This window comes from Pteronotus mesoamericanus, unplaced genomic scaffold, assembly GCF_021234165.1.
Source record: "Pteronotus mesoamericanus isolate MK-2021 breed Mesoamerican mustached bat unplaced genomic scaffold, CSHL_Meso_final scaffold_533, whole genome shotgun sequence".
Taxonomy (NCBI): domain Eukaryota; kingdom Metazoa; phylum Chordata; class Mammalia; order Chiroptera; family Mormoopidae; genus Pteronotus; species Pteronotus mesoamericanus.
Window position 1 is genome coordinate 8,488,605 of NW_026555320.1, and position 24,236 is coordinate 8,512,840.

The 24,236-nt window shown below is 55.9% G+C and overlaps 1 protein-coding gene across 1 annotated transcript in view; it reads right to left on the minus strand.

Moving 5' to 3' along the window:
* The window catches only part of CHL1 (cell adhesion molecule L1 like), a 98,476-nt gene that overhangs the window by 43,278 nt on the left and 30,962 nt on the right, over positions 1-24,236 (minus strand). The window contains exons 2-3 of the mRNA XM_054594729.1: positions 5,669-5,823; positions 903-1,008 (exon numbers count right to left, since the gene is read on the minus strand). Of these exons, the coding sequence (XP_054450704.1) occupies positions 903-1,008; positions 5,669-5,759 (197 nt within the window). The 5' untranslated portion in view covers positions 5,760-5,823. The remainder of the gene's footprint in view (positions 1-902; positions 1,009-5,668; positions 5,824-24,236) is intronic.

Sequence of the window (24,236 nt, forward strand, 5' to 3'; positions counted from 1 at the left end):
GGTCCCTATAAAAGAGCGCATCCCTGCCCTCCCTCCCCGACCCTGCGAGGGGACGGAGGCGGGGACAGCGCGACCCGGCCCCTGCTGGTGAGCACACGCAGGCCGCAGCCCTTTTGCGGGAGCAGCCTGGACGGGCGGGAGGGCGAGACAGGAGCTGCTGCGGCGGGGAGAACCCACACTGCGTCCTCCCTGGACGCACGCCTCACTAACGGATCTAGAACAGTCAGCACATCGACAGGACTACGGAGTTTCACTGCCCATCGTCTGCCGCCTGGAACTTTAGAATTTCCCCCACGCCCCCCCTTCTCGGCATACACTTCTTCCTTCCCCAACACAGACGGTGCTTTGAAATAACGTCGTCAGCCCCTATAATGACCTGCAGCACCAAGTATCTACGTCACAGAAAACCCCAGGTGGTAACGCACCCGTAGACAGTGTCCTGCCACCTGATGACTGAGCAGTCCTGCGGCGGCTCGAAAAATACCAGTCGTGGCCTGTTCAGAGCCACAAAGGTGTCACATTCAAAGACACGTAGTGATCAACGTGCACAGGACGTTGTTGATGAACGCGTCAACTTCTGGCTCAGCGAACACACCCTCTCATGAAGCAGAAAGCCGTCTGCTGATCCCCGGGCACCATGCGCACTGGAAGGCGAGGGACAGGCGGGCATTCTCACAGGGCCGAAGCCGCTGCGGAGGACCCAGCACATGGCGGTTTACTGCATGGTAACACGGTTTCAGCTGGCAAACAGGCATGGGGGCGGAGCCCGACTGCACGCGCACAGACGCAGCCACGTGCTTTGGTGGCCCTAACCTTCAGCCACAACAAGCTCGCTGCGGCTGGAGTCAAAAGGAGAAAGTTTCACACATTCAAACAACTGTTCCAGGTGAAGGAATACTCACTTTGGTTCCGGATTTCCTTTAGCTTCACATTCAATTTGAAAATATTCATCAAAGGGAAAGGCAACCAGTACTTTCGACTGTTTTGTGATTGTTGGAACCTGTTGAACTAAATGGTAAAAGAAGGTATTTAAAAGAGTCTTCAACCACTGAGTGAGGCTAATCCAGCTCTAACAGAAATACCTTAAAAAACATGCTTTCTGTACCGATAGGCAAAAGGTCTATAGAAGAGTGAAAACTATGGAACAAATCTGACTTCCTCTCTGCACAGTGCACTTCATTCAAAGGAGCACAATCCCTGGCCATTACTTCATGTTGCCGCATGTGCCCACGCACCCAGGATTTAAACCCGTAATGATGGGCCACTTTTTAAAGCAGAAAAAAACTGCAGTATCATTACCGCTTTAAACTACCTATTTTTAAATTATTGGCAGTTCGTCTCTGTTGAAGTACCTGTTCATCATCACTTAGTTCTTTCATTTTGGCAGGTCTTTTTTTTCATATTTCTTTATAGTTTTCTCAGACATTATATGAAACTTACTACTTTTACATGACTTCTTTCCATTGATATGTGATCACATTTAATACTTTTCTTACTATTGGACACTGGGTTTTATTTTCATTCCTCTTGTTCCATGTAACACACACACGGGTAAACATCCTCGGCGATGCCCCCGCACCGAGTCGGGGACCGTGACAAGTTTCCAGGCGCAGACGCACAGCGCTGACGCGGTGCAGAAGCTGATCTCATTTCACAGCGGGCGCCGGCCCATCGCCAGGGCCGCGGCCCGGCCGCGAACCGACACCTGCATCCACGGTAATGAACCGTCTGACGAGTTATTACCAGGGAAGACACGGCCTCCCCACCCTCTATTTTTAGCTCACCCCCCCTCGTGAGTCAGCGGTTTCCCGGAGGCTGCCTGCCGTTCTCCTCCCCATTCCCCAAGTTCCCTGCGTCCCCCACGGCCTTCTGGGGTGCGAGGCCGGCTCCCCGGCCCCCCGGCAGGAACGACACACATGCGCACGGGCGTGCAGTGCGCCGAGGCTGCAGAGCGAGGCTGGGCTCCACGCGGAAGCGCGGCGCGGCTCACGACCCGTGTGAAGGCCCGTCACCGAGGCCCTGCAGCCGCCCCGTGGACACAGGGCCCTGAGCACGGCTCTCGCCCCCTCGAGGCCCCACGGGGGCTGGGCTCACAAGAGGCGCCCCCCGTTCGGCGGGAACCTGCCTTTGGCAAATACGTTCTAAGAAACGCAACTTGAAGAAAGTCTAGGAGACGGACGTGGAGGGGCCACCCTGCAGAGTGGGGTGGGTCACAGGGAGGGCCCACGGCCGGCACATCACACCCGCCCCGCCCGCTCGCTTGCCGCGTCCATAAAACCAGGGGTTCCAGCTGCACAGGCCGCTGTAGTCTTCTGGTCTCAGGGTCACCTGACTTTCTTAAAAATTCTACACGATTCTAAAGTGGCTTTGTTCATAGGAGTCACACAGAACAGTATTTACCACGTTAGAAATTAAAATAATCCCATTCCATGTTAAAAAATCACGTATTTTATCAAAAACAGCAACTGTAATGAGAACAGGGCACAGTCCCCCTTCGCTGCAGATCTGCATCACGGCAGATGGGGTTCTCACACGCATCTGGTTCGAACCTGCTGCAGGAGTCGGTGCTTAGAGATACGACGACAGTCCAGCCCCACGCCGATCTGTCCTTGAAAGCGGGAGGTGGTCCGCAGCCCCACTGACGGCCGGACGGTGCCCAGGCCCCACCCTGCGGCAGTGCCCGGATCAGCCACCGCCACGTGGGCTCTGGCATCGCAGCGGCACTCGCGTACTCTGTCCTGTGAAAGCGTCTCACCCGTGGATCCTTCTCAGTCACGCGTGGTTTTGTAACACCACACAAGAACCGTTTGGGAAAAGCACTGGTTCACTGGGTTAGGGCCCCCAGCGCTGACACATTCGTTGCGCGATACCCCAAACGCACGTTTGCTACTATCTCACTGATCAGATCAGAAAAGCTCTGGCTGTCGGAAGCCATGAAGCTCCGAGTGGGGAACACGTGTTTGCTACCATCCTCAATTTTGCTCAAACACTCAAATTTAATCAATGACAACGTGTATTGTCAGTTTTCTGTCTACCTTGACGTGACGGGCTCCCTAGATCCGTGCTGAGTGGCAGCCGCCACAGGCCCTGCTAGTGTGGCCCCAACCTGTCCGCTGTCCTTGAAGTCCAGACGGTGCTCCCAGAAGGGCCCGGCGGAGGGCCAGAGGCGACGGTGGCACTTTGTGACGCCGTGCAGCCGCTCTGTGAATGCCTCCTGGTCCCGCGCACGGCACGGGAGGGGAATGCGCTCTAGGGTGGACACAGGGCAACACTGTTCCACGGCTTCAACAAGGAGAATCGAAAGCAAACCTGTTTGTTTTCGCTTTTGCCTCACTGAAACTATCCAGCCCAGCGGGTGCCGACGCCCTGATCTGTGCCTGGGCCACGACGTCCCGCCCACAGCGTCTGTGACACGGTGCGAGGGCCTGCACGGTGGGAAAGCCGCAACTGCACGGAGGGCTGTTGTGAAAGGCCTGGTCTCGTGGTCGCCCCGCTCGCCCCTCTGACACCCTGAGGGGCCACATGTGACAGAGGGTCGGCCTGGGACAGTAACTCATGCCAGTCCCAACTTCCCAATTCACTCTGCCGTCCCTTTGCCTAATGAATCTGGCAGTTGAGTTTTACTGCCTTAGGGACGTGAACCTGAGTTCAAGCCGTATCCACCAGGCATTAACAGATAACAACACGCAGGAAACACCCGTGCCTCCGCTGACGTGTACCTTGTTTCTGACGACTACTCTTCCTAAGGAGAGTGGGCCTTGCACTCACTGCAAATTCACACGTTTAAATTTTACTGCAGTTATAAATGGTGAGGGACGGAGCACAATAGCACGCGTCCCCGAGACAGCAGCTAATGACTTGTGAACGACTTGTTTATTAGAACATTATTCTCGCCTAAATTTGCCAAGGTTGTAAAGCTTCAGCAATAACTAATTACTCGGGGAATGGCGTTCGTAACCTCTGGGTGTTATAAGAATATATATTCTACATTATAAATCCTTTCTCCATAATTAGGCCAATTACAGAGACACCCGACACGTTGACATTCAGATTGAATACCTGCCTTCGTTTTGTTTGCCAGCGAGTGCTCTAGAGTGCTGAACTAAATGCAGAGTGTTCACTTGTTCTGAAAACATGTCATTAATATTTTATAACAAGTGTTGTCTAAGGACACAGCATGAAAATGCGTGAGGAGCCGAGACAACCAGGACTGAATCGAGTGCTGCGGATTAAGACAAAACTTCCCACCTTCGCCGCCGATGAACACAACGCGCGGACGCAGAGGAAGCAGACCTTCTCAGAGAGCACGGTCGGGCCTGCGGGCCAGGGATCACGCTGGGGAAACAGGACATCATCGACCCCTCTCCCACCAGGATCGCCAGGAACCCGGCTCTTGACCAGGCACTACCGCCTCCAACCGCAAGACCCCACCGCGGGCGAACTGCTGTGCGCTCCTTCCGGCGCCCCTACAACTGGGCGGCGCACACGCCTGGGTGCGAGCCAGCAGACCTCAGCCTGTCATGCTCACAGAGCGTCTCCCCCGGATCTGCACCTCGGCGGGGCTCCTGAAGAGGAGGGGCCTTGGAGACGGAGGCCTGGCCGCCCTCCAGGGAGCGGAGAAGGGACTCTGGCCTGGGGTTGGCACGTGCGGGGCCACCCAGGGCGTGCGATGTGAGGCTCTAGGCCGGGCAGCCCAGGAGGCCCCAGAAAGTGGTTTTAAATGCATCGCGTCCCCTCTCACAGAGCGACAGCCTCTTCTCCTTGCAGGCACTCAGTTTTCAGAAGGACACATCCCGTTCGGTGTTCCCACCTGCAACGTGTGCTCCACTTTCTGAGGCCAAGGCCGACCCTCGGGAACTCAGGCGGCCGGGAAGGCCGTTCCCCGGGCCGAGACGCCGATACACGGCCGGCGCCTCTAGTGACCCAACTCTCGAAGCCACATGCGGGAGGCACAGTGTGATGGCGCTTTGACCTTATGGATAAAACATCTAAATAGCCTCTCAAAGGTCTTCTGAGTCCCACATGCTTATATCACAGAGAAATTTCCCAGACTTCTACACGGCACGGTTAATGCACTATTACACGCGTTGTGTTTGCAGACACTTTGTTTTTTGAACTTTTAATTAAGACTCACTTAAACGTTTTCCAAAAATCTGCATTTGTTTTCTACCAGCATGTGCTAAGATGTGTAGTTCCATAAAACCACTGACTAACCTCGTGATATAAATTCACACAGCACATACTTAGATTTGCAGCTGATACCGTCTGATGTGTTTACTTGTACGGTATAAAAATGGCCATTCAACATTTTCCTAACTCATCTTTCCTAACTCATTTTCCATTACAGAAAATACAAAGTCCACTCCATTTCTTTTCTACCATGATCAGCTGAGTACCAATAATTTCTAAATCATAACTGTCCCTAAAATAAGCAAACCTGCGTATATAAAAGGAACGCCATGGGTCACATTTCAGAGAATCTCACGTGGCACAATGCTCCCTAGTCCCCAGCTCATCTGCAAAGGGGGCCACAGCCTGGGCGGCAAAGACCTGGCGTGAGCCGCCCGGAACCGAAAGGCACCAGTAAACTGAGGACGGAGGGCTGCCCTTCTTAGAATCAACACCCATGGTGAAATTCCAGAGCTGGTGTCTAAAGCTGCCTCTTTACCTGAAAGTGGTATTTCTGTGGCGGTGGCAAGTTCCAACAGGAAGAAAATGAGAGGCAAGACTAATCCTCTGGCCCTGAACGGCGCCTCCATGGCTCCTCAGGAACGGGGCCACCCAGAAGAGCAATCTCGATGCGTCTTCTGACCGCGGGCTGACCTGCAAAGTCAGGAAAAAAAACAAAATTCAGAATGACACCAACTCGAAGCTCACATACCCTGCAGGGGCAACATGACAGAAATCAGATACGTCTTCCTGCTGGCGGTGATTTTCCTCATTGTGAGGCTGTTCTCTAAGACGCCACAAAGATACACCTAGTGTTTCCTCTTTGCTCTGAGTAAAGACAGTTGGTAACGCTCCCCCAGAAACCACACACTGTCCCAGTAAGTCGTGTTCTCAGCCGGAGGACTGTGCGGCGAAGGCACCCGGGGCGCCGAGGGCTGACGGGTGAGGGCCGCGTCCGTGGGCCTCCTCGTTGATGAGGGCTCCGTTCTTCCGACTGGGCATCGAACCCACTGGGCTCGTTCATTAAGCATCACCAATTCACTCTTCCTTTTTCTGGCAAAGTAACTCCCCGTATCTAAAGGTATCGCACTAGTGGAAGGTGGAGAGTGAGGCACGAGGAGCAGACAACCCAAGGGCCGAAGGCTGGGACCCACCACCACTCCTGCAATGGGCCGGCGTGGGTCACGTTCCCAGAGGGCGGCGGCGGCTTCCCTGACGCCGGTGTCATTGGCTCCAGGGCTCAGAGCGGGAGGAGAAAGATGAGAACGACAACCTTCCTCCCCTTTCTCTCACGCTTTCATTTCTTCCCAACACGGTGATAAGAGGCATATGAACATTATTTACTATGTATTTTAAAAAATAACTTTGCTCCAAAATGCGCTAATTGGATTTTCAGCTACATAAGTTTCTTTGTCCATAAAAATCAATTACTCTAGTTGTTCACTTAGAACTGGGGAAAATATTAGTGAGCACAGAGTCAGGCAGGCCGGTCCACACGCCTTTGGGGCCACGGGCAGGTGCCCGGTGGCCTCTCGTCGCTGCGGTAAAGTAGCCCAGGGGCACCGACGGTTCAACAGCGGCGGTCTGACCTGTGCCTCTTCAGTGGTGGTAGCCAGGCCGTCTTGATCCAAGACAGCCTCCCCCATGAGGAGGGCGGAACACTGCACGCCTGGCCGAAAACGAGACTGTCCGTCAAGAGGCAACACAAACACCGATGACGCCCTCAGCTTCCAGAACACGAGTGACGGTTCAGGCTACGTCAGAGGCCACTGCCCCCCGTCCCCTCAGGGACTGGCTGCAACTCACCTGAGACTTAACACGCTTACATAAAGGTCACCAGGGGTTAACATGTGACCCCGCCACGCAAGGCTTCCCTGGGCAGTGGAAACAGCCCCACATGGCCTCCAGGGTGAAAAGGGACGACCTCACTCTCAGAGGCACGAAGGAAAAGCCGCTGTGAAATCGTACTCCCATTCGTCTGTCTTCACAGAGCCCGGGCTCAGCGCCGCGCACCGGATGGAAGCAGTTCACGGGACTCAGGACGGAGCGCGGACCGCAGCGAGGACAAAGGCAGCGAGGCCCAGGTGTGGGCGGCCGCGGCCTGACACTCAGTGCCTGTCACACTGACTCCACGCACAGGGAGGACCCACACGTCCCCGTGCGCATGGACAGGCTGGGTGGAGCCCTCCTGCCTCCCAGCTCGGCCCTGGGAAGGAGGCAGCCGTCCCTGCCCTCGGCCTCCGCGCGCCCTTCCACACCACCTCCATGTCCCGGCGGCAACTGGCGCGGCGAGCGGCAGGCCCAGACGTGCCTCGGGGAAAAGAGAAACACGGACAGCCGCGCACACGGTACAGAAGGGCTCCCACGCGGCAACCAGGAAATGAGCTCTTTGCGTCTCCAAGCGGCACCTGTGGCACACGCACACTGTCACCGCTGCGGACCGACCGGGCAGACAGGCCGCCCTGGCGCCCTGCAAGCCACTCCCCGGGGACCAGAGGCCGCGTGCCACCCGCCTCCGCCCTCTGCTTCCAGACGCGGGGCCGGGCACTGTGGCTCTGCCCATTTGCCTGCCACCGACCACCCCAAGGACACCATGGCCGAAGCCAGCGGACCGGGCACAGGGGCGCATTCCTACAGACGCGGACCGCGGGCCGAGGCCACGTGCATCTGTCCCGCAGCAGGGGCGGGGCTGGCGCCCCTCACAGCCCCCCACTCCGCCTGCAGCCCTGCCACACTGCGGTCCCGCTGCCCTGCCAGCAGCGGAGGGCGCCCTGGCTCACGCACCGGGGTTTCAGAACACAGACCCCCAACTGCCTTCCAAGGGGGTGACGAGGGCAGCCTGTCACGGCAGCTGGCGGGAAACAGCAGACTCGACCTGGGGAGCTTTCCCCGCACGCACCCTGGGCGCCGGCCACACTGACGCAGGACCACGTTCAGGTCCGGTTCCTGAAGAGACACGCTCACAAGGCCAATCACAGGGAGCAGCAGTGCCCGCGGCGGCGGCTGCTCCCGGCACTCATCTCTGCGGCGGGCGCAGCACAGGGCGCGCGTGGGGACAGCCCGCCCGGCATTTCCCACAGGGGCGCAGAAGCACCCCGGACACACACAGCCCTGCCCAGCGCGGCCGCTCGGAGCCCTGACGTCGGAGGCAGCCCTGTTCCCCCCGGGAAGCCTGAGACAGATCAGCCGCTGTCACTGCAGCCCCGGGAGGGATCGCTGCGGCTGTGCAGCCAGATGCAGGCCTCCGGAAAATAACTGAACAGGCGCGCGCAGTGGTCAGGGCGTGGGGGGACTAAGAATGGTTTACCTGTTGCTTTCTCGCCACATGGCAAGAGCTACAGTCACGGAGCTGCAACAGCAACTGCTGGGATCAGGCCCTGGGCCCGTTCATGATGGGACCCCCGCCTGCCGTGGGCCTGGCCCGTTGTGGTCCCCCTTGGTGACGATGGCCTGCAGAAGCCGGAAGTGTGATCTGAGTCGCTCGACACCTTGAAACTGGGAAAGGACAAACCCAAAGAAAACGACCAGGCTTTTGTTCAGTCTCCGGCTTGGCCCAGACCCTGAGTCGACGTACAGGTGCCTCACACACACGGGGACCCTGAAACAACTGTCAGTGGCTTCTGGCTCCACAAAGGGGGCACCGCACCGTATGCCACACCCACACGCAGCGCTTCAGGTCGCGGGGCGGGGGGCGCGGGACGGTTGCAGCGTGTGCACCCCTCCCTGCAGGAGGGCCATGTAATGCGGGCCTCACTGTGAGCAAGTGGGTTTTACTGGAAAAATGGCAGCTTTCACTGATAATTACGCTGGTTAAACTAGTACCATTAATAATACCACTGGCTTAATTAATGAGCAAAAGACTGTGGCTGAACCCCACAGACCGTATTTCTGGTTTTTCTCTTATTTACTCTCACATCCGCGTTCTTACTAAGTAGATGCTACCTGACGTTTCATTCGAATTCTTCATCACCATGGGAAGGGAAGAAAGGAAACCACCAGAAGCCAAGACCACTCAGTGCAGGGAGGGAGAGGACGACCCCGCACCCTGGCCTGGGGGCACAGCTCCAACCGCTTCTCACACGCCCCTCACAGACGGGGTCCTGGTCAGCCGGGGGGAGGGGAGGGCTGTTAATTGAGGACTAATGCGGAGGTGCTGACATACACAAACTCAGGCAGGAGCTCGGTGGGTTCCCGCCTGAATGCGAACTTCTGCGGCCACTTCTCAAGCCCTAATGGAGTTTCAGGCGCCACCAGCAGCCCCTGGCCTCACTCCCAGGGGCCTTCCAGCTCAGGAGGGAGCGGGCCTTTCACACCGCCTTTAGGACTGAACCTCAGCGGGGCGCCCCCCGCCCCCGTGGCGTGGGCATGGTGGGGGCCCGTCTGGGTGGTCAGAGCTCCTGGGACCGAGAGTGACTTTTCACGTGCAGGGGCCGCAGCCTGGGACCCTGAGGGACCTGCCCAGGGAAGAGCTGGCCTGCGCACGCCTGCCCCACACTGCCCCAGGCCCACCGGGCGCTGCGTGCGGTCGGGGTCCTGCTCTGGAGGCGTCAGCGAGGCCCACACACGAGGGACGGGCTGTGCGCACCTTTGAACCCTCGGGCACTTCAGTGTAGAAAGGCTCAGACCTTTGTTTCGCTCTATTCAGGTTTCCGCACACTAATTAGACTAAGGAAATGTATGCGTGCGTGTGTGTGGTTTCTATCAAAATCCACACGTGGAAGAAACCGCTGGTGAACCACCATCAGCAAACCACCACCATTAGCTGTGAGCTGTCAGCAGCGGCGGCTGCCCGACGCTCACGTTCGCTCAGCAGGCCCTGTGTGACCTCACGGCTTTCATGCGTGAACAACCCCCTTCATGCCCCCATGACGCAGACATGATACTAGTGTAACAACGACATGCATTTCATAGAGAACGAAACGGAAACACAAGATGCACCCAGTCCTGTGAGTTAAAGCCAACAGAGTGTCTCTCTGGAACAACTGTGTTTAACTATTATACATACAACCATTTTGATATAATCAAGATATCAAAATCTAAAGATATTTATTTACTATCAGCTATAAAAAAGCTAGAATAAAGCACATCAAGTTAATTAAGCAAAGTATGGAACAATTACAGAAAGCTTCCTACTAACTTCATCAGTTCTTAACTACTGCCTCCTGGAAAAATCGGCCAAAATATGGGAAGAATATTTTCTTCAGGGAAAAAAATTATCTGTAAGTAGTCTAAACCTTCACATCCTATCTTTAAAAATCTCGACCAAGAAGTTTCCCTCTCTTCTAACTTGAGGCGAAACTTTTGTGGATTATAGTCTCATCCGAAACGATCGATCAGACAATACACCTTCTAAACCCTAAGAACCAGAAATCACGGGAGGGAGAAGTCAGAGCGAGCCCCGGGCTGCTCTACGCAGGGGCGTCTTCGGGAAGGAAGCTTGCGAGTGGAAGGCGTGCCTGCGGCTCCCCCCACCACCCCTGGCCCCTGCGCAGGATCTGCGACCACTGAGGCTGGTGAGGCCTCGGCAGCTGGATCACAGCCCGCCTCTCCCAACTCTCTTTCTCCGGCACGACTCTGCCCCGCGTTAGACGCCTGCCCTCTGTCCTTGCTTCATGTACCCCTCACACAGTGCGACTTTGTTCAGGGCCAAGAAAGGCGGCTCTGCACCAGAAACGGGAGCTTCCGGGCGAGGGCAGAGCCCTTCTCGGCAGAGCCCTTCCCAGTGACAGGCCAGCAGCACCCGGGCTCGCGAGAGCAGCACCTGCCCCGTCTGGGAACCCTGGAGAAAGGTCAACCAGAGGCAAGAAATCTGGAATTTAAAAAAAAAAAAAACTTACATAGCATTTTATTGTAACAATTACTTTTTTAAAAAACAACTCATTTTAAAACCATCCCTAAGTTCTGGACGGTTTTCACGTTTTCCGCGTCCAGCAATCCCGTGTTTGTTCATGAGCACACTATCCCGAGGAGCCTAAGGTCGCAGCGCGCTCCCTGCTGCACGCAAGGCCGATGCAGAGAGAGGAGACTCCGCCGCCCCTCCCGTTTCTCACTGTCGGCCCCGCCCCGTCCCCCGCCCTCCCGGTCGCGGTCCCGCCCTCGCCTGCCGCCCCGCCCTCTAGCCCCAGCCCTCTGGTCTAGCCCTCCCAGGTGGGTCTGTCCCGCCCGTGCCATCCTCACGAACCAGGTCCCGCACTTCTCTCTGTTCCCCCACAATGCCATCTGTCCTTCCCACGTGTCCCTCCGCGTCCCCGTCTCCAACTTCACAAGTACTTCAGTGATACAACCACGTGTGCACAGACTCCAACCCGCCCCACACACCCCACGCGCGCTGGCCCCAGCGTCCTGCGCGGCGCTCAGGCTTCTCCCCCTCGTCCTGCTCCTGACAGGGTGACGGCTGTTACCGGCCTGTCTGCCACCTCGTCCCTTTTCTTTTCACTTCTCAGCCATTTGTCCCCAGGGTGGGCTCGGGCCCACGCTGGGGCAGACACAGCGTCTGGCCTCTCCGGTCACTGCGAGGAACCAGAGTCTTCCCGAGGAGGGACCCGCCCTTCTCACCGCGCTAAGGAACGACAAGACGGCGGCCTGGGTGCCGTGGCTGCGATTCCCGCCCCCGCCCCCGGGGAGGAGGCCACGCCCCGCTCCCTGGACTGACACCACGCGGGAGAGACGCCCGGGCAGGGGTGGTGACCCTTGCGCGCGTGCCGCCGTCTCACACCGGGCCCCCAGGGGCCGCAGGGGCCGCGGGCGCTCCGCGGCCGGCACGCAGCCCAGGGAGCACAGCCGCGTCGTGTCCGATGGCCGTGACAACCCTCCCATCCCGAGGGCCGTCCGAGGCAGAGGGCCAGGGTTTCCCTCTTTTAGGGCAGGGCCAACATCGTCCTTGACATTTTTACTTCTGGACGGAAGGGGCCAGAGGGGGCTGTCCCGGAAGGGCCACGCTGGCACGTGGGTCACTTTGAGCTACTGGTGACCGCAGTCCTGCTGGCTCTGGAAACGCCTCGGCTCTGCCTTGGGTAGGGGCCCCGGTAGAAAAGGAGCTGCCACCCCCAGAGACAACCTGCCATCCGAGAGCCCTGCCCACACGACAGACGTCGCCCTTCTCACCCATCTGCCGGTCTGCGCCGCCCTGGGCCTGGCCTCCGCCCCGGGAAGCCACCTCCCCTCTGAGCTCGGGCCGGGGACCAGCCTCCATGGCCCCCTCTGGCCCTTGGGCACCATGTCTCTGTGGCTCCGACGCATGAGAAGTTAATTTTGCTTTCCTCCTATTAATCTGTCCAATGTCGATTTAACAGAGCAGCCAAAGGAACGAGAAGGGACGGAGGAACAGCCCCGCCGCCGGCCCGGCAGAGACAAGACCACAGCCGAGGGCCACCGGGCGCTTGGCGGGGAGCGGGCCTTGCCGGCCCAGGCCGGCCTCTTCGGCGTCAGAGTGGCTGCGGGCCGACCGTTCCTCAGACACCGCGGCCCAGGGGCAGCTCTGAAGGCAGAGGGACTGGCCTTCCCCAGAGACAGGATCTCCATGGGCGAGGGGTCTCTCCCACGGTGCCTGGGGCGTGGGCCCCGCGCCTGCCCGCAACCTCGCCCATGGGCTGCACTGGGCCTGGCCTGTGACAGGCCCCGGCGTGCCCGCCCCACGCCTGTGCCCTCTTTGTCAGGAGGAGGTGTTTAAGCTCATGGCTGGGGCCGGTGCGGGAGCTGCTCAGTTTTCCCAGTGTCTCCGTGTTATTGGACTTCTGTTTTCCTCCTATTAATCCACCGTTATCAATGGGAGGAGGCTCAGCAGAGACCCTAAAGGGGTGGAAGCAAAGTTACCTTCCCTCCCCCACGCTCTCGAAGACACTCCTGGGGGTGCAGAAGCTTCTTCCTAGTGGGACTCCATCCTGCTGTGAACAGCGTGGGGCCAGAACTACTCCTGTTTGATCCCCTGCGCCTGGGTCCCCCTTTCTGCCCCCAGAGGGCAGCCTGTTGACGCAGCTGCTCCCTCTGCAGCTCTGGGGTTTCAAGAACGCTCACGACTAACGCTGCCCGGCCTCGTCGGCATGGTGACTGCTCCACACACAGGCACAGCACAGACCCTCGGTCCCCGCGCCCTCTCAGACCCCAGCAGACGCAGGCGCCGCGCACTCTCCGACCTCCAACCGGCAGGCCGGCGGTGGGCACTGGCGGCCAGTGCGCCTTACAGGCTGAAATGGCCAAAACACGACGGACAGACAGAAGGGAGGGAGGAGAAAAGCCACAGCTTCACCTATTAATCACCCCTTTCATGTGTGCAATTACAGTAGTAAGGGATCTAGAACAGCAGCGAACGTTTCATAAAGGAGTAGGAAGTCAACAAAAAGCAAGACATCAACGACAGGTGGCTGTGCCGGTCAGGCGCACGGTGCCCTGCGCTTTCACGGTGAGCAGCTCAGAAGCCGAGTTGTGTCAACCTCTCGCCTAAAGGTGCTAAATTCTGGGAGGTAGTGACTCGAAGTTATTCCTTATGCTGATTACATTAGTTTCTATCATGGTGTATTGTCGCTGATGTAATGTTTTACATAACAATATAATACTCAGAAAGTCAAAAATTATTTTAAAAGAACTACCTTTCAAAATCCACTACCAATAGCAAACCTGAACAAGAAATAGAAGCTTTTCTCTTAGATGACGATTACATTATGAGGAATCCTGATACAATTTGATTGTGGTCACCGTTTTCAGACCATCAGGCAAAACATAATCCCATTTTGTTTGCTTTTCTAAGCACATGCAGTTTAATGGTATCACACACATAATATGGGTTCCAAGTAATTTCTTTTTCCCAGTTAAGTCAGAAGACTCCACGATGCTCACTGACCCTAGCTGTCACTGTAAGGTCGCGCACCGCCTTGCACACGCCAGGCACAAAGCACACGCGTCACGCACTGGGGATGGCTGCGTGCCCTGGTGGCCCAGACCCTCCTCGAGACTTTGACAGGAGCCCGGCGGGGAACGGTGCAGGGGTCAGCCAGGGTCCCACCAGACATCAGGCCGTGCCCTGCCTGACCTGCAATTGCTACATATTCCATACACATGGTGGTGTTTGCTTTTTATTTGCTTTTTTCCCTCAGGAAAATGGGGAAAGGGTCCTGCTAGTTTAGACTTCAAGATATTTCTCTTCCAGCTAAGAAAGATTTCTTTAATAATTTCTATCTCAGCAACTCTAAACCTCCACAAATGCATAGAGACTTTAACACTGAACAGACAGACAGTATTTATTTCAAAAGTTAACCTACAGCACTGTGCTGTTATCTATGTATTTAGATCCAAACAACCAATCAATAAATGTTTATTGGGTCTTAAGATAAGCCCATAAGTCAAGTTGATAAAAATCATTAACAGGCAAACAGCATTTCATTTACGTGAGGATATCAATTTTTCCCCCAACAAGATTTACCTCCTGGGGCGTGGTGAAGCAAACCTAGCCACTCTGTTGGCTGTATTATTAGCGTCTGCTGTGGAGCAAGGGACGACGTCTCTGATGTAATAATTTATGCAGAAAAGAATTACTTTAAAAGGATTTACTGAACGACTACAAAAGCCGACTCTTGATCCCCATAAGCAAAGCAGCGGTAACTAAGTGCCTGCTGAGAGGGAAGCCGAATGCCCGTGTAGCCCCGCAGGGCCTGCGAGATCAGTCCCCTGCGCGCAGCGGCGTCCGTCGCTTTCACAGCAGGCCGCGCAGGCTCCCGGCTCAGCGACCTCAAGGAAAATGATGCGTCTGCCACTTGGACACGTTTCCAGAGCTAGAGCAGAGTCAGCGCTTCGGGAGGGTGAGGCGGTGAGGGCGCCTTTCTGGCTCCCAGGGCTCGTTAGGGCAGGAGAGGCAGTGAGGGATGAGCTAAAAGGAACCAGGGAGTTCTAGCATCACGGAAAGCGCAAGACGAGCCCCCGTCAGCTTTCCTTTTGCTTGACGCTGACACCAAACGAGCACTGGGACTCGCGGGTAAGTATAAGCCCTGCCCCAGAAGTGGTGTTTGGGACGCACAACGGTGGTGGTCACAGGGCCAGCAGCCAGGCCGCTCTCCTGCGGTGACAAACTCAGGGCCCGGGCAGGGGTCGCAGTGCCACTGGCTGACCGTCGTTCTGAGAAAGCCGAGTATTTCAAAAAGAGAAGGCTGTCCTCCACAAATCTCTTATTTGAAGAGTAACAGTTTGTTATTAATTGAAAACATCAACATCCAGAAAATTCTCTTGACGGCTTATGTGAACGAAATGACTCATTTCTATGACAGCTGGTATCGGCGGTCCTACCCACACAGTTACAGGGAAGCCAAGTGCGTGGTCAGAGAGGGTATGGAATTCTCAGTGAGAAGTAATAAAAAACCATCAGTGGGAGGAAAACTGTAGTTTTCTGACCCAGTTGTTGGGCAAGCGACCACAGAAGTGAAAAAACCCTGGCAGAGCATATGCACAGGAAGTCTGATCTGTTGCTGTTCACGTCTGTGTGTCCTGCAGTGACCAGACCACATCTGTTACCTGCAAAACTAGCCCGTGTCTTTTGTTAACCGGCCTCCCTCTGCCCTTGCTGAGGAGGTGCATGTCCATCGTCACTGGCAGGTACTAAGCAGGCGATCCCTCTTCACAGCAGGAAAGGCCACAACGATGTGTTCGGCTCTAGAACACGTCTATGAACTACGTCACGCTGTCACCTACCACGTTAGTAAAAAATTAAAACTGTCATCGTCGTCCGCATTTCTGCATGTGGTCCAGCCATACCCCGCACGTTCTGTCCCGCGTGACGTAGGGCCCGGGCTGCCGGCCCAGAGTGGTAAAGACAGGGCTCCACCTGAATACGTTCGTCGCCAAGGCTTCTGAGAGCTGGCGCTCGATTCAGCACATCAGGAGCCACGGGATGGAAGGAGGCACTGCCCTGCGGCCCCTCCCAATCCATCCGGGGGCTGTGAGGGTCCAGGTTTCTCCTTTCTAACCTGAAAGGTGGGCAGAGCTGTCCCGCCTTAGTCGGAGATGCCACATCTGCAGATTCCCCTTGGCCCGGAGCCCCCCATGCCCGCACCCAGCACCTCCCCGGCACTCACACACACACAGGCCCAGCCGAGGTTGAGCAAAATGACACTCTGCCTTCCCTGTACCATTTTCATATCAAAGCCATGTCCTTTTCATGGCCTGCTCAGTTTTCCTCGTTTGTATGCTTCTTGCTGGTGATGTCAGTAAAATGACTCACCGCCTACTGTTGTTCGGAAGTGCTGTGCTGAGGGCCGCCTGGGCCCGCAAGTCCAAGAACGTGGGGGTGAGCCCGGCAGGGGACATGTGGGCTGCAGCTGAGGGTCCTTCAGAAGGGAGCCCTGGGGCTGCTGGGCCCATGTTCCCTGGGCGCGAATCAGCACCTGTGTCAGGTAGGGTGTCTTTGACCAGGAACGTACGTGGAACAAGGCTGTGCGCAGACGGATGGGTGCAAGTGCCTTAACCCCAGGGTCGCAGGAACCTACTGGCCCCGCATGTCCCAGGAGCAGTGCCCTGGCTTCCTCTAATTCAGTGCTTTTGGCATCTTCATAGAACAAAACTACCATAAATAATGAGAATCAACTATAAAAGTGTTTTGGCTTTTAGCTGGATTTTGTAACAGCTCTCACATTTGTGAGTTAGTTTCATAATAAAACCACTTGCCTTGATCTGGGACAGAAACTTAAGCAAATAAACTCAAGGATTAAGTAACATATTATCCGTAAATGCACCCACAAAAGTAAACATGAAATCAAGTTTTCACGTCTTTTGGTTACAAAGAAATAACTGCAGCAAGGACACTTTCAATCCCAAAGTACCATGTAAACATATTTCACAACTCCCTTTTGCTGGGTTCACCACAAAGTTCATTCGGGTTTTTTTCCATACGATGGACCTAGTAGTGCTTAGTTGTCTTTAACTTATTTTATTCCAAGACAACTTCGTTAGGTTGTATTGTGATGGCTGTCATATCAGTGTGCTTTCTGAAAAAAACTTATCAAAATTGGTGAATTTTTGGGTAGCCATTTTAATATTGAAAATGGAAGAAGACAGACAATGTTTTTGGCATCCTATGTTTTACTACTTCAAGATACGTAAAAACAGAACTGAAATGCAGGGGAAGAAAATGCGTGCTGTGTATGGAGAAGGTGCTGTGAGTGAGCGAATGTGTCAGAAGTGGTCTGCGAAGTTTCTTGGTCCTATTCACGTTCTGGCCAAATGATGCTTCTCTGTGGGCCGGTCTCACGCAGGGAAGACTTTCAGCAGCGCCCCTGCCTCTACCCCCAAAAGCCAACAGCAGAGGACACACAACGTACTTAAAATACCCAAATCAATCAAGTTACTGGTGAAAGTGAAAAATGTGTCTTTTATTTTACAGAACAAAGTAACAGACTTCTTAGCCAACCTGATAGACGAAATAAGTGTTTTTCAAAGAAGAGCAAGAAATGGAAAAAAAAAAAAAAGTATTTTTCTTTTGCTTGAATTCTAGGCTTCCCTACGTCACACATTTTCCCCCAGATCACACTTCACAGTGTCGTTTGATCTGTTTTCCAAACAAAAAACAGTGAGTGAAGATACCAAAAAGAATGGCGTAACAGAAAAAAGCAGCGAGGACCCAGCAAGACCACGGCCGTGATTTTAAACACAGACACGCCTCTGTGGAGCAAACCTGGAGGCGGGAGCAGCCCGGCATTTCCCGGAAGCGCCCTCGTTCCCCTAAAGCGGGTCCCCCTGACCTACCATCACCCCCCGGACCTCCCACGCCTGACACGCGGGGCAGCACAGGCACGACGCCCGCTCCCGACACCCGCGGGGACTGGGGGCCCGGGGGAGCCCCGCACGTCCCCTCCGCGACGCAGAGACCCCGTGGGTCAGCAGCGGGGGACCGGCCCGGGGCACCGACTCAGAAGAGCCGCGCGACCCGCGGCTGACCGCCCTCCCGCCGCGCTGCGTGCCCGCGGGGGCCTGTGCGCGTGTCCAGGCCACGCGCGCTGCGCACTGGAAATCTGCGCACATTCAGTGGCCACGTCTGCAGTTTTAGGGGAGGAGGCGCTGGAGAACCAACAGCCGCTGACGGAAAACACAGGAGAGCGGAGAGCGATGTCCCACTTCCCGGGGTGCACGGGCTCACCTGCAACTTAGCGGGGCTTCGTCCCGGGCGCCGGGGGAGACGACTCAGCCCGCGCCCCGCGGAGAACGCCGGCACCCCGCGGCCAGAGCGCCGTCTCTCGCGCACCTGGCCCCCGCCGACCAGGCCGCTCACGGGGAGCCAAGCAGCCTCCTAGGACGCCCGCTGGGTCCCCCCGGCGGCGCAGAACCCACGGGGCCCACCCTAGGAGGCCGCAGGCTGGCGCGCGGACTCTCCACAGAGGAAACTGAGGCCGCGGCCCCTCGTCCTCCCCAGGGCGCTCCTCCGCGCGCTACGCCGGCGGCGCCAGGTGCGCGGCGCGGGCCGCGCACGTTCACAGCGAGCAGGTGAGCAGACACCGCCGGGCACGAGCCTGTCCGGTGACCGTTGAGTCTGGAGGAGAGAAAAGCTCTTGGACGCCAGACACAGACGCATGTCCTGCGCGGGGCACGGACCCAGCGGTGACCAGACGGAGCGCCCCGCCTCCTGGGCCTCAGGTTGGCCCAGCCGGAAGGCCAGGCCCACGAGCACGTGCGGGTTGCACGTGAGCACATGAGGTCCAGGCAAGAAGGAAACGCCCATGAGCACGTGAGGAGCTGCGCACGAGCACGTGAAGGCTGCGCACGTGATAAGGTCATCTCGGGAAGGAAAGGCCCACAAGCACGTGAGAGGCTACGCAAGTGCACGCAGGAGGCGGGGCGGTCAGGTGGGAAGGAAACGCCCACAAGCACGCCAGGGGCTGCATGAGCGCAGGCGCACACAGCAGGCAGGAGGGCCTGGGTGTCGCAGGGGCTGCGGGGTCTCCCCAGGGCTCCTGTTTCCACAGAAAGCGCCAGAATCCTAAGGCTCGGGCTCGCCGCTGTGATGGGCCAGGCAGGGACAGCAGGCTTGGCCGTACTCCGCGTGTCATTTAACCACCAACCGCCAATGGGCTAGTGGCTGAGGGCGCTCACACAGCTGCGCGGGATCGTCCCCAGCGCCTGCCGCCTCCCTACTATGCCCGCCCGCCTTCCTCCTACATCCGGGCCCCTCAGCCCAACAGCTACCAGTCCAGCCGCCAACTGTCCAGCAACGAGCGGAAGCTCCCCTGTCCCGCGGCTTTCCCTGCCCTGACTCCTTATGGAAACTGCAACCTTGTGGGTTAGGGCCACAATCGTGGCCTCTGGGGCGGGGCCTCCGGCGCCCCTGCCGCGCCCTCCCACGCCTGCCGGCCTGCGACGCACTCAGGCCACGGCGCCCGGTCACACCGCGCGCAGCAACCGCACCTGCGCCGCTGGGACTTGGCCTCCCGGGCATGAGTGCGTGCCCGCCGCTTCCCGCGCGCCCAGGCTGCGGTGCGGGTCCTCGCTCTGCTGTGGCCGGTTAAACCATGTGCCAGGAAGTATCTTCTTTCAAAAAGGCTGATTTTACGCTTTCTTGACATATTTTACTAGGGAATATTTAGAGACCATCCACGGCAACACTACGGCCTCCTGAAAAGTCCCCGCGAAACCCCACATCTTCTCAGGTACGAAATTGCTATCACTCCCGGCTGTGAAGTAAACGTCGGTCTCCCGGGAACGTCTTTAAACGTGTTGTATTTTAAACTGGATCCTGACGCGGACCTAGCAGAGACCCTCCCCTCCGTAAGACCCATCGATGTCTGTGCAGGCACCACGGACCTCTCCGTTGCTTTCTCTTTTCTTCTGGTTCTTCGTCTGACGGGAGCCTGATTTTATCCCAACCTGCCCATGAACTGCATCAGCAAAACACACGGGACAGCGTGGAAAGGGTCAGCACTTCACGCAAAGGTTTCACCCTCAACAGGGGAAGAAACAAGCGGTTGCTGAGCAGAGGCATTAAAGCGTTTTCAAGGGGCTTGTGAGGTGCGAGATGCCCCGGGCCCACACTTCATTTTTATGGCGTCTATTAATCACGTCTAAGCAGCCTGTCAGTCCGCGGCCCCGACTCCCGGAGATTTCACAGTCGCCGCCTCCTGGCTTTGTCTCCGGTATCTTCTGCTGTCCCCACTGTTTCAGACGCGGATCTTTGCCCCCCTCCTTCCATCATCCCAACCCGAGCATCTCCGGAGAGCAGCAGCCATCAATTTCCAAGACCAGACATCAGGACCAATGTTTATACTTTCAAAGGGAATTCGCTGAATAATAAGGACCATTTATGAAATGCCAGGAAAAATGGATTGCTCCAGAATTCAAAGCCACAGGCCCGGGCCGAAGAACAATAGCTCTGAGCCTCAGCATTCGTACAGAGAGAAAAGGAAAAGATGACTAAATGTTTGCTCTTTATTGCATTTTTGATGTGAAAACTCACAGAATATGAGACATGTTGCACTGATTTCTAGAGAGACCTGCTACAGAAAATAGCTCCCCGTCAGTTAGATTAAACCTTTTCAGGATCTAAAGGTGTGTAAAAGGAAGGAGCTCACACCTGGCATGGCAATGCAAGGACCTAGGTACCTTGTTCACTAAGAGATGGTTTGAGCTGAAAACGTTACTAATTCAGTGTGGTGGAAGCTCACACTTGGCTGTTTGCCACTCTGTCCTTATCCTTAAAAATAGCTGATAAATGGCTCAGGGTGTAAAGGCTGAACATCGTCCATCGATTTTTCTCGGATACCTGTCGTCGCTCCGAATGCTGCCCATCTGCAGGTCCACTTTACACTTAGTGTTCCCATGGGAACACCAAGGTCTGGGTACAGAAATGGCAGAGTACTTTGAGGCTGCCTGAGCCATTTGAAAGCTGAAGGCGCCTACCTGTAACCCCATCTGCCTGGAGCTTGCTTCCATGATGACACAAAATAACGTCATTTCTCAGTTCATTTCTCTTCCCGGTGGAGCTCAGGCACGGAGGCATTCCTCCTGTCATAGCTTCCCAGGTGGCCACCCAGGACATCACAAAATGCCCCCTTTATGGTGTGGTTGCGTGTGCCTCTGTGTCACGTGGTCTGTCTGTTAGGTCCAGATCCTAAACCAACTGGTGTGCCTCCTAAATGTGACAGTAAGTTGCTACCAAATACAACTACTTCTCATTCTTTTTATGGGTATTACCAAAACAAACAAACAAAAACAAACAAACAAACCAAAGAGAAAAACAGGTTAATCTTATGCCAATCATGAAGTCTAGTGACAGGTGTCTCCATGTGTTGGGACCAGACCCCTCAGCCACGGGTCACTGCTCTGGGAGGAAGCCACGCACGGCATGCAGCGATGCGACACTCCGAGTGCCCCCTGGGGTCTCTGTGAAGGTCTCATGACAGGGACAAAATTATGTTGTGGCATCATAGCAGTTTCTAGACATGACAGCTCCCAGATCAGTGGCCACTTAGCACCATGGGGACTGTGGGAGGAGCCGCGGCCTCTAGTAAATGACCCCAGTGGGCCGGCCCCTGGGCTGTCAGGAAAACCACCCCGGAGAGAACAGTTAGAAAAAGGAAACATGCAGGAGGCAGTGGACAAATACCTGGAGGTCACGCAAAATAGTTCTGTTTCAGATAGTCTTATAATCGTGATTTGCTTCCTGGACGAATTTCCAGAGACGAATCAAGTGTTCAGTATCGTAATTCTGAACAGCTACAGCCTCTCCCTCAAATTAGAACGATGGTTGCAGTCGTGAATCGAGGAAGCTCCTCCCCAGACACATGCACATGTGCACATTGCTCACACACACCTGCTCACACATGTGCACTCGCATGCAAGCACATGAGCACTCATGTACGCAATGCACACTTGTGTACATGCCCACATTCCTGTGTACACATCTACACACAAGCTCGCACAAGCACACACAGGCATGTGTGCACATGTGCACAAGCACTCAGCCCTCCACACATGAACACACATGCTCAGACCATGTCTCTGCCACCCCCACCAGCATGAGTGTCCATGCTGTCCATGCACTGCACTTCTCTCACGTGTGTGCACATGGAAGCTCATGTTGCCCTGACTGGAAAGCTGTTCATTTGAGGAAGGAAAGGTGCTGAAAGAGCAAACGATCCACAGGCAGATGCCATGCAAACACCAGGCAACGTGCCTCGAAATTCACAAGCCCATCAGTCCTTCTGCCCAGCCCATGTGGGGCAACCAGGCGTTACTTCCGCTGGACCCAGTATACTCTGCAATTTCTTTTTATTAAAATCTGAAAGACTGAATCACAGCCCAGCGATGATTGCGCTGGACAATTATTGACATTTAATAATCTCCTTTTAATACTGATTTACCTCTTTTAGAGCTGATCCTTAACTTTGTGGCTTATATTTTTAAATACCCGTTCCATTCTTTGTATTTTGGATTTGACGGCTATTCAAAACCAAAGGGCCACATGGTTTTTGTGGTTGGACTGTCGCCTCAGTACCTTGATCTCCACTGCATGTACGCTTACAAGTTAGAAACCTTCATGAGCAGGTCGCCTGAGAGAGCACACAGGTGATGAGTGTAAAAGGGACGGGATGTGATTTCTTAACCGCAGTTCCACGTGGAACTTCAGTGGCAACTGACCCATGAAACTCCAGGGGGAAAATACCATTTTCTGAATATGAAAGTTCCCTCATCTCTAAGCTGCCCCTGCCTCCCTCCCTTGCCTCTCTCTTCCCCTCCTTTCTTGCCTGTTTGAGGTCCGGTAGTTTACTTGCAGGTGCACATAAAACAGGCGTCTCGCTGAGGAGTAGGCCCTCGGTTCCGGGCCCTGAGCTCGCACTGTGTCACGTGAGCCGCCGTGTCCGTGCCGCGGTCACAGGCAGAGCCATGCCTGCACACCCACCAGCCCACTGACGGGGGAGCTGCAGCAGCTCAGCTCGCCCTGCACGTGACTCCCATTTGCTTCTGAAAAACAAGCCGGGTCCAGTGCCCGTGGTCAGGAGAGAAGGGCACAGACAAAGCTTCCTGAGCCGCCGAGCCAGGCTGGCCCCAGGGCCGTGGGCACCACGCAGACAGTTCTGAGACTTAATTCCATTTGAAGACCATCTGGCTTTCCTGATTGTGCTTGTCCCCTGCTGCTCCCACCCCCTCGTCAGCAGTGATGCTGACGAGGCCCGCTGCTGGAGGCAAAGGTCCCTGTGCAGCCCTCGAGAGCCTAGGTGGGGGAAGTCAAGGCAGCAGGTTCCAGTCATCCAGACAGAAAAGTCTTGGGCCTCCCAGACCCAAAACTGACCTGTCAAATGTTGCTGGACACGCATGACTACGACCAGCGTTGCATGAGGCTCATGCCCTCAGGGCACATGGGCTCTCTGATACCTGAGCGCCCGGCTCGCTCAGGATGCACAGGGCCAATGATGGGCGTGGGGCCAGGGGCCGGGGCCCGGCCAGAGCTCGGGCCTGAGGCTGAGAGGCCAAGGGAGGCTCCCGGGAAGCTCGGCAGGGCCGCTGACCCCATGTGATGGTGCACACACACCCCAGGCGGCACAGTGCCCGGCTGTGTCCCTGTGTCCAAGACATGGCTGAACTCTATTAAGAGTCACTAGAATGGCCCCTAATTGTAAATCCATGTGGCACAAACAATAACCACTTAAAATGCCCAAAAAAGTTTTCATAATTACATGAAATTCTAGGAAACCATCCCCGTTGACTGAATCATGGCAACGGGAACGCTTGCCTCTTAATAAAGAGATTTTTAACCACACACAATTGACTGAGTCACGACTAATCGCTCAAAACATCCTCTTCCCAGAAAACAACTGCTTTTTGAGACTCCAATTATAGTAGGAAGCCAGTGAGAAGGACAAGAATGAAAGGGTCCACTATGAATAGCATTCTGAAAGAGAATGAAGTTCAAGTACACTTCATAGGGCACAACAGGCCCCAAAGGCTAGGGCCAGGCAGCTGGAGCTGGGCGGGCGGCCCAGCGAGGGCAGAGAGGGGGGCGGGAGGGCGGGGGCAGGCCTGGGCTTCCTCGCCCGGGGCGAAGGCCCTGCTGGGCTGGTCCCGCTGCCCCTCAGCTCCCTGAGCCCCACAACGAGGGCCAT